The sequence below is a fragment of the Microcebus murinus genome, chromosome 20 (assembly GCF_040939455.1).
Source record: "Microcebus murinus isolate Inina chromosome 20, M.murinus_Inina_mat1.0, whole genome shotgun sequence".
Classification (NCBI taxonomy): domain Eukaryota; kingdom Metazoa; phylum Chordata; class Mammalia; order Primates; family Cheirogaleidae; genus Microcebus; species Microcebus murinus.
The window spans coordinates 35768672-35783016 of record NC_134123.1 but is presented as its reverse complement, the minus strand read 5'-3'; the positions used below and the strand labels follow the sequence as shown (position 1 = coordinate 35783016).

At 60.7% G+C, this 14345-nt stretch overlaps 1 protein-coding gene across 2 annotated transcripts; it reads right to left on the bottom strand.

The window, feature by feature from the left end:
• Positions 1-353: 353 nt before the first annotated feature.
• On the bottom strand, positions 354-13530 carry DPEP1 (dipeptidase 1). 2 transcript variants are annotated; one of them, XM_012737245.3, is made up of 11 exons: positions 13337-13530; positions 4410-4614; positions 2793-2925; positions 2463-2595; positions 2194-2344; positions 1825-1894; positions 1394-1570; positions 1202-1286; positions 1031-1106; positions 740-875; positions 354-663 (listed from the first exon to the last, which is right to left on the bottom strand). In XM_012737245.3, exons 2-11 carry the CDS (start codon positions 4511-4513, stop codon positions 496-498), a joined length of 1233 nt encoding a protein of 410 aa, XP_012592699.2. In that variant the 5' UTR covers positions 4514-4614; positions 13337-13530; the 3' UTR covers positions 354-495. The 2 variants fall into 2 exon arrangements, with proteins under 2 accessions (XP_012592699.2, XP_012592702.2); XM_012737248.3 differs by having other exon boundaries at positions 13346-13530.
• Between the last annotated feature and the right edge of the window lie 815 nt (positions 13531-14345).

Here is a 14345-nt window from a genome sequence, read left to right as displayed (position 1 = left end):
GTGTGCCCGGGCCTGCAGGTCACAGTCCAGACCTCAGTCTCCCCCTTATCAGAAGGGGCCGCAAACGCAGGTCCCTGGGCCCTTTGTCAGGTGCACACACAGAGCGGGCTGGGCTGGGCTGTGCACATTGGTGTCTGCGGGTGCATGCGTGCTCACACATGCACTCGGGGCAGCTGCTGGAACCTGGACCGTGTGTTTTTAAAGACCCTCAAGCCACGTCCATGCTGAGCCTCTTTTTAGACTTCCTGAACTGCTCTGCTCCTGCCCCGATGTCCGGCCAGGAGCTGTGTCCACAAAACCTGCTGCCAGGCGCACCCTCGGGGGCCAGGCACTGACAACACACACCCTCAGGGTTTGAAGGGTCACTGCTTTTATTGGGGGGCTGTGCCCTGGGCTGTCTGTCCCCAGGTGTCCTGCCCCAGGGAGCCCAGGTGCCAGCTCAGGAAAGAGGCTGGTCCTCGTTCACAGAAGCAGGGATTCCCCGTCCCCGGCGGGTCACAGAAGACGCAGACTGAAGAGCAGGGAGGCCAGGGCAGCCAGCAGGGCCCCCGGCTGGTGGTGGAGGGTGGAGGCCTCCGAGTAGCCGTAGTGTGTCCTGCAGGAGCCGCCTAGCTGGTCCAGCGGGATGGGCTCCTCCTCAGGAGCTTGCTGGTGGTTGCTCGCCTGGGGACAGACACCGGTGGGGCAGCCTGCCTGTGGGCAGGGGCGGGCAGGGGAGCGAGGGCGGCCCTGTCCTCACCTGCTCCACGGCCTCGAAGACCCTCAGCAGATTGTCGGCCAGCGCACCCCTGACCTCCGCCTCCGTCCAGTTCCTCCTGAGCAGCTCTGCGATCAGGTCTGGGTACTTGGAGACGTCCTCCAGTCCCGTGGGGAGCCTGAGTGGAGGCCGAGAGGACCAGGCTCTGCCGACGGGGGCCAACCGGGGCCCTCCAGGGCATCCTGGGCCCGTCCTCACACCCACTTCCCTCCGCCAGGCCCCCGGGGACACGGGTGGGGTCGTGAGGTCATCCCCAGGACAGAGCCGCCTTACCTCGTCACGCCATCAAAGTCCCCACCAAAGCCCACGGCTCCGGCTCCGGCCACCTTCCTGATGTGGTCCAGGTGGTCTGCCCGGGGAGCAGCAGTTGTGGGTCCCAGGTGAGACACACACACACACACACACACCTGGCTCAGGCACTGCAACCACTCACCCCCCACCTACCGGCCACTTGGGACAGGTTGGCCTCCCGAGCGCAGGACACGTAGTCGTTGTAGAAGTTCACCATCACCAGGCTGCGCGTCTGGTTCTGCTCAGGGAGAGGTCGGAGCTGGGAGCGGGGGCCCTCGGGGGGTGGGGGGGGCAGAGTGGGCCCCGGCTCCCCGCCATCCCCACCGCACCCCCCGAGGGCCTCACCACCAACAGCAGCACGTCGTCCGGCACGTTGCGCCGGTTCGCGCACAGGCTGTAGGCCGAGGAGTGGCTGAAGATGACCGGGGCCTTGGACAGCTGCAGAGTGGCCCTCATGGTGGCCACAGACACGTGGGCCAGGTCGATCATGACGCCCAGGCGGTTCATCTCCCTCACCACGCTCTGGGGAGGAGGGATTCCGTTGTCCAATCTCAGCCACCCCAGAGTCCCGACGTTGGGGGGCTGGGGCAGGGCTCAGTCCCCCAGCTGGACCAGGTGCTGTCAATCAACCCTTCAGTGGCTGCAAGTTTGGCACCCTCCCTGGGGTGGCCACCACCGACTCCATTCTACGGATGCGGAAGCTGAGCCCCCCCCCCCCAGTGGGTAGAAACCTCGTCTCGGCACTCCCTGGCCCTCTGCCTTCTCCCCTGACTCACCTGCCCAAAGAGCGACAGGCCTTCACTCTGGGCCTTGTCGCTCCCGCTGTCCACCAGCCAGTTGTCGGCCCTGGAGGAGCAAAGGGCAGGTGCTGGGAGGGGCAGAGTGGCGGTCTCAGCCTACCCACGTCCACCTGCAGGGGAGGCCTGGCCCGGGGTCACGGGGAGAGGGGGCCGCCCGGGGTCACAGGGAGAGAGGGGGCCGCCCAGGGTCACAGGGAGAGAGGGGGCCGCCCGGGGTCGCAGGGGGAGAGGGGGCCGCCCGGGGTCGCAGGGGAGAGGGGGCCGCCCGGGGTCGCAGGGGGAGAGGGGGCCGTCCGGGGTCGCAGGGGGAGAGGGGGCTGCCCGGGGTCGCAGGGAGCCGCTCACCAGGGCGTGTTGCAGCTGTGGGTGAGCGTCAGGTAGCGCATGCCCAGATGGTAGAGCGCGCGCAGGACGCCCAGACTGCTGTCAATGGAGTGGCCGCCCTCCACGCCGATCAGACTGGCCACCTTCCCCTGCTGGAAGGCCTGCCGGATGCCTGTGGGGAGACGCCGGGGCACAGGTGGGCCCCCAGCATCCGGGGGGTCAGAGACACCCCCTGGAGTGGTGCCGGCTCTCAGGACAAGGGAGGAGGGTGGGGGACTCGGGGCCCCAACCTGCACTGCTGCTGACACACAGGAAGGTCTCAGGGTACATGTCGCACACGCGGTGGATGACGTCCATCTGCTCCAGCGTCCTCCTCACGGCGTCTTTGTTCTGGGTGTCGCAGGGCGTGTACGCAGACCAGAACTGGGGGGCCACGCGGAGGAGGAGCTGACGGTGCCAGGCCCCCAGGCCCACCCGATGTGCAGGTGGCTGTTCCCCATCCCCCTGGCAAGCTTCCCTACGGCCGGCCTGGGTGCCTGTGGCCACCAGGGAAGTCCCCACCCCAGCCAGGCCCAGGGGCAGGCAGATGGGACAGACCCCGAGGTGGGGCAGGGACGCACCTGGCCGCCCACGAAGCCAGCCCTCAGCTTGGGGATGTTGGTGTGCGTGCCGGCCAGGGTGGACAGGTTGGCCCTCTTGTCCTGCAGCTGGTTGTTGAACATTTTCAGCAGTTGCCAGGGCAGGTCGTTGTGCCTGGGGAAAGTCGGCGGTCACAGTGGTCACTCGGGGCCTCCTGAGTTGCCCCTCCTGGCTGCCCCTGCATGTCCTGCAGCTCAGGGGGGCCAGGACTAAAGCCCAGGCCACAGGGGTGAGTCTGAGCTGCTACCTGAGCACACTGCGCCCCACACCCAGGCCAGTGACTGGTGACCACCAGAGCTCGCTGTGTGCTGGGACTGGCGGAGGGGTGTGTGATGAGTGCAGGGCCCGGGGCCACACACTCCTCCCTACTTCTTTTTTTTCTTCTTTTTGAGTCATAGTCTCACTGTGTTGCCCGGGCATCACCCTAGCTCCCAGCAACCTCAAACTCCTGGGTTAAAGCAATCCTCCTGCCTCAGCCTCTCAAATATCTGGGACTACAGGCCTGCACCACCATGCCCGGCTAATTTTTTCTATATATTTTTAGTTGGCCAATTAATTTCTTTCTCTTTTCGGTAGAGATGAGGTCTCACTCTTGCTCAGGCTGGTCTCGAACTCCTGAGCTCCAACGATCCGCCCACCTCAGCCTCCCAGAGTGCTAGGATGACAGGCGTGAGCCACCGTGCCCGGCTCTGTGAGTCTCTTGTACAGTGAGTCCTCCAGGCTTCCCACTTTTCCTACAGAGCTTTTCCCCTAACACAGCCCAGAGGCATCTCCCAAGCGGTGCTGACTGTAACGGCTATTGAGCACTTACTGTGTCCCGGGCACAACATGCACCCTTGGTACCCTCCCCACCCAGCATGCCGCCCCATGTGCCCAGTCCCTACAAGGGAGACGCAAGCATCTCACACAGAAGGGCTGTGAGGGGACCCCCAGCGGCGGCGGGAGTGTGAGGATATCGGGGCTGAGCCTCCCCGGGGAGGACTGTGGGGCACAGAGGGCCGGGCACGTGGGACTGTGGGCCAGGGACAGCCTGGAGCTGGGACTTGCTCCCTTGGGCTGGAAGCGGAGACTCCGTGGTGGCCCAGTATGGGAGTGGCTGGGCTTGGGGGGGGAAGGGTCAGATCTGGAGGCTTTGGGAGGTGGAGCTGCCCTTCCTGAGGCCAGGAGAGGAGCAGGGCAGGGACCCTGGTGTGTGTGTGGGGGGTCAGGCTGGCCCAGGCAGCACAGGGAGGAGCCCTGGACACAAGCGATGTGGGGTCTCCCCCAGGGGCAGCACAGGCCAGCAGGGTGGGCTCAGGCACTGGGTTGGGGCAGGCAGGGGCCAACCTGAAGCCTCCCTGGGACACACCTGAGGCCAGAGAGGCCGGTGGGAGGTGGCAACAGTCTCAGCCTCCCTGGCCCTTTGCTCTGAGCTGGGGGGCCCCGCAGGGGGGACCTCAGCACGACCCCCCACATACACCCCGTTGCCTACAGACCCTCATGTGCTGAAGCCTCGGGGGGTCCCGAGAGGCGCCACAGAGCAGTGGCGGCCAGAGCCCCGTTACAGTCGGAGAAACCGAGTCCCAAGTCAAGGGCACGTGGAGTAAGGGGCCACTTACCCGTCGATGACAGGCGTGTCTCGCATGATCCTCTCCGCCTCGTCCCTGAATACGTCCGCGGCGCACACGGCCACTAGGGCCCAGAGCCACCAGCTGGGACACATGACGAGGGCCCCGGGATCTGCTTTGCTGGCTGCTCCGGCAGGTCCCCACTGGCCTGGCCGCCCGTGCAGAAGGAGCTCGGGGCTGTGAGGAGCCGCTCTGCCTGCAGAGGAGAGGGCAGAGGCCTTTGGCGGAGGATCCCGTCCATTTACAGCTCCTCGGGTTCAATGAGTAACCAGCACCGTCCCTGGGACGCCAGGGCGTTGCTGTCTGGGCGAGGCAGAGGCATAGTAAGAGGCTGGGATCCCCGGCCCAGAGGAGGGGTCAGAGCCCAGATGAAAGGACACCTGGCTTAGGAAAGGACTAGCACAGCCTAAGTGGTTAATGAATGTCAGCCTCCTTGCTGACGTTCTCTTAGGTTCTTGTCCACCCAGAGAAAAAGACGGAGGGAAACTTAACATAAGCAGAGAGTTCATTTGGGCCGAGCCTGAGGACTACAGCCTGCTAGCTAGCGTAGATTCCAGTTGCCCAGAATATTTACTCCATTAACAGCAGTTCCAAGTGGATTTTTATTTATTTTTTATTTATTTAGGCAGAGTCTCACTCTGTTGCCTGGGCTAGAGTGCCGTGGTGTCAGCCTAGCTCACAGCAACCTCAAATTCCTGGGCTCAAGCAGTCCTCCTGCCTCAGCCTCCCGAGTAGCTGGGACTACAGACACGTGCCACTATGCCCGGCTAATTTTTTCTATATATATATTTTTAGTTGTGCAGTTAATTTCTTTCTATTTTTAGTAGAGACGGGGTCTTGCTCTTGCTCAGCCTGGTCTGGAACCCCTGACCTTGAGCGATCCTCCCACCTCGGCCTCCCAGAGTGCCAGGATTACAGGTGCGAGCCACCACACCCACCTGGCCTTACAAGTAGATTTTTAAAGAACAGAGGCAGTTCCTAAGTCATTTACCAAGAATCTACACTAAAATAACATAAACTACTGATTGGCTCTACATTGCTCTTTGTATCATAAATTGCAGGATTATAAAGGATGAGGCTAGTCAGGAAATACTGGCTAGGAAAGAAAGAACAAAACCCCTTTAAGCGGCTGCCTTCAGGCACAGGTTAGGGTTAGGATTAGGCGGGGTCGTGGCTGACGTCCATGCTCCCCTGTCTCTGGCCTGATAAACAGTTGGGTCCCCCACCGAGCCCAGACTGCTCCAAGCTGTCACTACCACTCCCTGGGGACCTGGGTGTTTGTCTGAGATCTGAAAGGAGAATTTAAACAGTCATTCCAATCAATACCGCATTTTTGGCGGGGCTTAGTGACTCACGCCAGTAATCCTAGCACTCTGGGAGGCGGGCGGATTGCTCAAGGTCAGGAGTTCGAAACCAGCCTGAGCAAGAGCAAGACCCCATCTGTACTATAAATAGAAAGAAATTAATTGGCCAACTAATATATATAGAAAAAATTAGCCGGGCATGGTGGTGCATGCCTGTAGTCCCAGCTACTCGGGAGGTTGAGGCAACAAGATCGCCTGAGCCCAGGAGTTGGAGGTTGCTGTGAGCTAGGCTGACACCATGGCACTCACTCTAGCCTGGGCAACAAAGCGAGACTCTGTCTCCAAAAAAACATAATACTGCATTCTCATCATGTACCTCTTTGCATGTAAAAACGCCTTTGCATTCCTCACCATGGAGGATAAAACAGCGCTTTTGGGGAAGACAGTGCGTGGTGGCGGCTCTCCAGCCCACAGGAGCACGCTCTGGCCAGGCAGCTGGATGTTGGGGCTTGGGCTCAGGAAGCATTTGCTTAGGACTGGGGGCTTTTCTCTGCCACAGTAGGGCACGCTCAGTCACCTGCAGGGCTTCTAAGACCCCAGCGCCCAAGCCCCGACCAGGGAATCCCAAGGCCAGGGCTGGACCAGGCACCCAGGGCTCCAGTGGGCAGTGGGCTGAGAACAGGGCCTAACACAGGCCTGCGTGCAGGGGCTGGAAGGAAGGCTGGTGTCCCCGCCCACCCTGTGTCTCCAGGGACCACCGGCGAGGAAGGGTCCTCGGCCCACACACGCTGCCCGGGCTCCTGACGCCTCAGCCACGATGCCATGGGACCCCACGCAGACCTGTTCACAGACAGGTACCAAGGCTTGGACAGGCCGGAGTCACAGGGCTGGGCCAGGGTCCTGCAGTCCCCGCCACCCCCAGGGACAGAGGCCAGCTCCTGTCCCTCCTCCTGCCTCTGAGAAGGGAGGTCATGCTCCAGTCTCAACTCTGCCACCCATGGCCAGGCCTCTGACCCTCAGTTTCCCTCCCAGGCCCCCACTCCTCCCCACCCATGGGGCATCCACGTACCAGGCCCAGATGACCTGCCTGCAGGGTTTGAGTCACCACGACCCTGAGCAGGAAACACCTCCCCTGAAGGAGAAGGAACCAGAGTCTGGGCTGCCCGGTTTGGTCCACGGCCCCTGAGACCAGCTGGGGGCTGGCAGCATGGCGGGTTTCAGGGTTGTGAGGCTGTTCTCGTGGGTGGGGGCTCAGCTGTGCCCATGGTGACTGACGGCTGAGCCCCAGACCCAGGGCTCCTCAGCACTCGGGCTTTCCTCTTGCCCAGGCTAGAGTGCCGTGGCATCAGCCTAGCTCACAGCAACCTCAAACTCCTGGGCTCAAGCGATCCTCCTGCCTCGGCCTCCCGAGTAGCTGGGACTATGGGCATGCGCCACCATGCCCGGCTGATTTTTTTATATATATATATATATTTTTTTTTTTTTTTAGTTGTCCAGCTAATTTCTTTCTATTTTCTTTTTTTTTTTTTTTTGAAACAGAGTCTCGCTTGTTGCCCAGGCTAGAGTGAGTGCCGTGGCGTCAGCCTAGCTCACAGCAACCTCAAACTCCTGGGCTCAAGCAATCCTTCTGCCTCAGCCTCCCGAGTAGCTGGGACTACAGGCACGAGCCACCATGCCCAGCTAATTTTATATATATATATTAGTTGGCCAATTAATTTCTTTCTATTTATAGTAGAGACGGGGTCTCGCTCTTGCTCAGGCTGGTTTCGAACTCCTGACCTCGAGCAATCCGCCCGCCTCGGCCTCCCAGAGTGCTAGGATTACAGGCTTGAGCCACCGCGCCTGGCCTTTCTATTTTCTTTTAGTAGAGACGGGGTCTCACTCTTGCTCAAGCTGGTTTCGAACTCCTGACCTTGAGCGATCCTCCCGCCTCGGCCTCCCAGAGTGTCAGGATTACAGGCGTGAGCCATGGCGCCCAGCCTATTTTCTTAGCATCATTGTTTCCTGTGTACTTTATTTTCTCTTGAGACCTTTATTCTGATTTATATCTCACTTGTTTGATTTCCTGTGTAATTTCCCCAGAAACGGGGGCCTTACGTCTGGACTTTGTGTGAGACGTCTGTGAACATCTCTGCTGCCAGGGCCAGCCGGTCACCTTCTCTTCCTAAAAACACGGCCTCTCCACCCCTGGCATTTTCTCTCCAACCCCTGGTCCCTTCCCAACCCCTGGGCCAAGGTGTTTGTCTTTGTGAACCTGCCTGGTTCTTAAGTTTTTTCACTTTCAAATTTATAATTAACTGTTAAAATTTTTGTTGTCTTCTGGTTATTCTTTTGTGACACTTTATTGGTTTTAAAGTCCAATATAAGAGAAGGACTCAGACGCCGGCAGGAGGTGCAGTGATCGACCGCACATCGTGGAGTAAGGAGCTCCTCAAGCCAGCTGAGTTCTCTTACACTTGGTAAGAATTTAGTTCCCCGGGTTCTCATAAGACAGTCTCCGCCCTTCTAATTCTGCAACTTCAGGCACCTGAGCCCCTACTTTGAGGCTGTGAAGCACCCAGGCTGGCCTTGAATTCTCATCTTGAGTAGCAGCGGAGGAAATGCTACCACCCCCAGCTACTTTGTCTATTTTTGTAGAGATGGGAACTTACTGTGTTGCCCAGGCTGGTCTTGAACTCTCGGGCTCAGGGAATCCTCCTGCCTCAGCCTCCTGAGTAGCTGGGACTACAGGCATGCGCCACCATGCCTGGCTAATTTTTTCTATATATATATATATATTTTTTTTTTAGTTGTCCAGCTAATTTCTTTCTTTCTTTTTTTTTTTTTGAGACAGAGTCTCACTTTGTTGCCCAGGCTAGAGTGAGTGCCATGGCGTCAGCCTAGCTCACAGCAACCTCAAACTCCTGGGCTCAAGCAATCCTCCTGCCTCAGCCTCCTGAGTAGCTGGGACTACAAGCATGTGCCACCATGCCCGGCTAATTTTTTTCTATATATATTAGTTGGCCAATTAATTTTTTTCTATTTATAGTAGAGATGGGGTCTCGCTCTTTCTCAGGCTGGTTTTGAACTCCTGACCTCGAGCAATCTGCCCACCTCGGCCTCCTAGAGTGCTAGGATTACAGGTGTGAGCTACCGCGCCCAGCCAATTTCTTTCTATTTATAGTAGAGATGGGGTCTTGCTCTTGCTCAGGCTGGTCTCGAACACCTGACCTCGAGCAATTCTCCCACCTCGGCCTCCTAGAGAGGATTACAGGCGTGAGCCACCGCGCCCGGCCCATCATGGATTGATTTTTTTTTTTTGCATGAATTTGAGTTTTTAAAAACATATCGCATTAAAATACTATTTATCAGCAAGCTGAGGCGAGAGGATCACGGGAGGCCAGGAGCTGGAGGTTACCGTGAAGTACAACCACACACACCACGCACTGCAGCTGGGTACAGAATGAGATCCTGTCTCCAAAAAAAAAATAATTTTATATATATATACACACACACATATGTGCATGTGTACATGTCATTTACTGTGGCAACTGAGGTGTCTGACAACGTCCTCCTTTGAAACTGGCGCCTGGGCGAGAGCCTGGGTGTCCTCTCCTGTCTTCAACTTCTGTCTCTCACACTGGTCCTGGCTGCTGTGTCCTTCATGACCTTGAGTGACCCGGGTCTGTCTCCCTCGCCCTCCATGGTGAGGCCAGGCCGGGCAGCAGCGACGTCCCACAGCGTCACTACTGGTAGCCGCCGGGGAACGGGACAGGGGCGTCACTGAGGCAGAGGCACAAGGGACAGCCCGGGGCTCGGCGGTGGGTCGCCCTTCCAGGAGTGGCTGCCGCACGGACGGCCCCCCATGCGCCCTCCTTACGCCTGAGATTCTGACTTGGCTCATGGAGAGGTGGCATGACAGGTGTGATTTGTGACCGCGTGACAGAGGACATTTCCCCGTGGCGAGGGACTTTGGCTTTCTTGTCTGTAAAACGGGCAGGTGGCCCTAACCTCAGGGCTGCTGTGAGGCAGTGACGGGACCGTCCCCCAGTCTGTGCCCCAGGCTGTCCCTGTGCAGTGAGGAGGAGCCTCTGTGCCCCCTCATGTCCCCCCATCCTCCCAGACCACACAGAGCCGGTGGCATCCCCACCCCACCCCGCCGGCTCCCGTGGGTGGTCCCCGGCCAGTGGACGGAAGCCAGTGACCCACGCCCTTCCAGCTGGTCCGGGAGGAGGCAGCTGCTGCAGGACGGCGCGTCCCACAGTGGAGACCACCCTGGTGACACCAGCCTGCCTTCCCTGCGGCCTGCGCCGTCCCTGCCCAGCACGGCATCTGCACCCCGTCCTGCCCCGATCTGAGCTTTCAGGGGAGCCACTCAGCTGTTCCCTTACATTCTTCCACTTTTTTTTTTAAACACAGAGAACAGTACGAATGGGAAAATCAGCCCCACTTGCCGCCGAGGAATAAACACAAGACTTAAAACAGTGACGTCACGTCCCAGCCGGAGCCGCAGGCCGCCCAGGGAAAGCCACGGGCTCGGCTGACGCTGCCCAGCTGGCCGGCAGGACCGCGCACAGAGCTGCGCAGCCGGGTGGGACCCCGGACCCGCCAGGCTCGGAGGACCCTGGGCCACAACCAGCCTCGGGGTGCTAGAGACGCCCCCCCACACCCGCAGCACAGAGGTCCCGAGGCCTCACCCCACATCCCTCACGTGCTCCGGCGCACGCACAAACACAGGAGATACGCATGGCACGTCTGAGCCACGAGCAGGCAGTGCAAACATGCAGACGTGCTGCACGTACATGTGCGTGGTTATGCACACGCATGTGCAAGCGTGTGTGCATCCACACAGATATACCCACAACCCCACAGCAGACCTGTTCGCACCTAGATATCACACTTGTGCACACGCAGACACACACACACATCCCACACGCATGTGCACACACACACAGGTCAGCACAGACAAGAACACTCAAGGCACCTTCCAAACCTGCACGGGCAGATGTGTGCGCGTACTCATAACACACACATGCAACTGCACACTTCAGACGCCTGGACACGTGCACACACATGTGCACAGGACGTGAGCCCACACGCCCCGCCACACCCACGCGTGGCACAGGGCAGGGTGCGCCTGGCAGCTGCAGGCTGCCTTGTCATTGTGACCACGTGGCAGCCTCCGCCGCCCAGGTCCCTGGAGCCCGCGACCCCCTGCTTATGACCACTGTCCACCGTGGGGTCTGAGTGAGCGTCGAGGAGCCAACACACCCAGGGGACCCGGCCCTCCGCCCCTTTCCTGGGAGGACCTGGGGCCGCCCCCAACAGGCTGCTGTCTGCATGGGGTTGGGGGGTGGGGGCGCCGGTCCTCAGGACCCTCAACCCTCGGGGCCCAGCAGCGCCCGGCGTCTGCCTGCGCCAGCCTCGCTCCCTGCCCCAGAGGGCAACCCTCTGCCCGGGCAGTGGCATCACTACCCATGCTCAGCCACCCAGGCTGGCAGCGTCTCCCCGTCCCTCCTCATCCAGCCAACCCCCTCAGCCGGCCCTGTGCACCCCCCGTCCTCTTCCTCTCTGTGGGGCACAGCCCGGTGCCCCTCAGGGGCTGCCCTGGGCTCCCAGGGGGCCCCAGTCCCCCCTCTGGACACCGACACCCCCCCACCTGCGGGGAGCCCCATGGCACTCAGCGGGCATACAGTAGGTGCCCACTCACCGAGCTTCTCCCACTGGAGAGATGTTCCCTGGTTGTGGGGTCGCCGCAGTCGGGGAGTGGGCGTCTTGCGTACCCCGTCACAGCCCCTCACTTGCCCTGCGCCCCGGCCGGCGCCCGTGAGCAGGTTCAGGCCCCCCCACCGCCCGGTCCCAGCCCTGGGGGTTTGCTCTTGTGTCTCCGGAGTTCAGGCTCTAGGCTGAGTTCTCTAGCTATAAAAAAGCCACCTCTTTGCAAGAAAAACTGCCAGAGGGGCCTTCTCCACGCACGAGTCTCGCTAATGCCTCACACATGTCAGCTGGTTCTTGTTTCGGAAGGCACGCCACCCCCCACCCACGGCTGCACCCACCCGGCCGGCCCCTCGCTCTGGGGCAGGCCGAGGGGCGTCGGCGATGAGCCTGGGGTCTCCCTGGCAGTTCGGGGGTCTCTGTCCCGAGCAAGCGGGTGGCATCGGTGCAGGAGGTGGGAGGAGGGGCTGGGCCTGGGGCTGCCGGAAGGTTCCAGGGTGGCAGGGAATCTAACCCACATGTTTTCTCTCATCACTGGTCCCTGGCTATTCCCTGGGGCGAGAGAGAGCCCGGCCGGATGTTGGGACGCCCGCTCCCCAGTTTCCCAATTGTGGGGGGCTGAGCTGCCCCCACTGCCGGCTGCAGAGGATGGGAAGCAACCTCGGGTTGGAATGTCCCCTGGCAGAACCACCAGGACTTTCGAAATCAGGGGACGGTCCGGGTGCGGATGGGCCGGGCCAGACACTGGGCTTCACCCAAGCGGCTCCCACATTCTGAGGTTATGGGGGGGTGCTGTCTCCGTGGCTTCCAGCGGGAGGCGGGCAGGCAGGCGGGGAGGGCTCCTGCCAGGCCGGTCACAGAGCCCGAGGATGAAAGGCGTGGGGTTGGGCGAAAGGACCAGGGACCCTCCACACCTCGGAGTCCAAGGGGCTCAGTGGAGGCGGGGGCAGAGCCGTGGGATGGACCCAGCAGGCTCTGCTCCTCTCTGGGCGAGGAACTCGCTTGACCCTCCCCATGCACGGGCCGAGTTTGGCCCATCGTGCAGACAAAGCGACACGACACGAGACCCAAGAACCTGGCAGGACCCTGCTCTCCCGGGAGCAGGTTGTCCTTCCCCGGGGCTCAGGGCAGCTGCTCGAGAGCCCCTGGCCGGGAGGAGGTGAGGAGGGCTCAGGGTCCGCTGTCTCCCGTGCCCCCCCGAGACTGTGGGATGGAGACATTGGGGCCCTCCAGGCTTGAAGGAGACGCAGGTGTGAAATCGCACCGGGACTCCTGTGAGCTGTGTGTTTGGGAGGAGCCTCAGTGAGGCCTGTCTGAGAAATGGGCCTGAGGCTGGTGGACCCTCAGGAGCCAGACCAGGGACTGGCGCCAGTCGGGGCTCGGTCCCCTTTCGAGACTATGCATTCTCAGACCCACGGCCCCGGGAAGGCCCACCGTCCGAGCCACCCCACCCTCTGCAGGCTACGGCAGCTGCCGGGCGTGGGTCTGGGGCCCCTGCACCCCAGAAGCAGGTTCTCGCCCCTTGTGATCCGCAGGCCCTGAGGACCAGGGGTCCCTGGTCCCATGTCCTGCCCACCGGGGAGCCGGGCTCCCGTTGCCCCTGTCTCCCAGCCCTATAAACCGAGGCACAGAAGTACACACATGCCTGGTGTGCACGGTTCACAGGAGGTGGAGTTGGGGTTCTCATGCAGGATGGGGGTTCCGGAGTCCCGCTTGGACCAGCGTCACTGTCCTCAGGGTCTTGCAACGCCCAGGACAGCGTGAAGGCGGAAGGTGCCCAGCCCTCCCCACCTGGTGTCCCCAGCAGGGGCCAGGAGCCCCCGGTCTGGACTCCGAGGCCACCACCCCCCCTCCCACCCCACAGCACAGGAGGCGCGGACGCTGCCTCGGTTTCCAGCGGGAGTTGCGGCCAGAACCCACCTGACTTACGGCACAGATAGATGGGGCACAGGGAGGGTCCCGCTTCCTTCCGCAGCCTCTCGGTCAGCCCCGGCCCAGGGTGCGCCCGGGACTCCCCAGGGAAGGCTGCGCGCTTGCGAGCACAAGGAGGCAGGTCCGGAGGGAGGCGCCGGGTCAGATGGCTTCAACGGAGGGGCGGAGTGTTGCTTTACACCCGCAGTAACGTGACTTTATGATACGAAAGTAACACGCTACTAAGAATTTGGGTAGTAAAAGATAAAAAGAAAAAAGAAAAAAAGAAAGTAACACGGCGCCAGGCGGCCCCAGCAGTCTCCCCACCTCCCCTCCGTGCACCTAATCCTGACTCCACTGCAGGCGCCCCCCCCATGCTTTCTTCTAGAATGTTCTGTGATAAGCCTGCGTTCCTCCACGCCGCCCGCCCCCTCCGCACACAAGCCCTGGCTGGCGGGTGTCCAGGGTCTCGTCCCTCCCCCTGGCCTCGACGTCCACAGAAAAGAGATGGAACGAGCAAAAGAAAAGTGACACAGCTTCCTTGCAAGACAGTTTTTAAAACGTTATTTAACTTGCAAGATCAAGTCCTTAAGGCAGCAGTTGCCAAGCGTGACCCGAGGAAGGCTGAACCCAGCTGTTACTCCCAGTACTTTTTAGCTATGGGAGAGTCAGGTCCTGTCTGAGCAGACAGAGGCTGGTGGCAATGCCTGAGACCGGCTGGCGGGGCTGTGGCCAGTGGACTCTCCCACGGCCGGCGGGGCTCTGGCCAGTGGCCTCTCCCACGGCCGGCGGGGCTGGGTGGGGCTTCAGGACGGTCGTCTGGGCCGCGACCCAGACAGATGCCTCGTGTCTAGAACATCTTACCTCCCGGTTAAGGGGAGGAGGTGGAGGAGATGTCTGCGTTAGATTCTAAGAACATGCCCTTTGGGAGTGATGGCAATCAGGTAAAAAATAATCAAAAATAAATAAACAAATAAAAATAATAATAAAACACTCTGGGAGGCCGAGGCGGGCGGAT

What these genes read in the sequence shown, in the direction of transcription:
- DPEP1 (XM_012737245.3), bottom strand. Translation starts at nt 4,513, where the DNA reads ATGTGTCCCAGCTGGTGGCTCTGGGCCCTAGTGGCCGTGTGCGCCGCG. An exon ending in CTGGCTTCGTGGGCGGCCAG is followed by an intron (nt 2,596 to 2,792) that starts GTGCGTCCCTGC and finishes GTGGCCCCCCAG; the next exon opens with TTCTGGTCTGCGTACACGCC. An exon ending in GCCTGTCGCTCTTTGGGCAG is followed by an intron (nt 1,571 to 1,824) that starts GTGAGTCAGGGG and finishes CCTCCTCCCCAG; the next exon opens with AGCGTGGTGAGGGAGATGAA.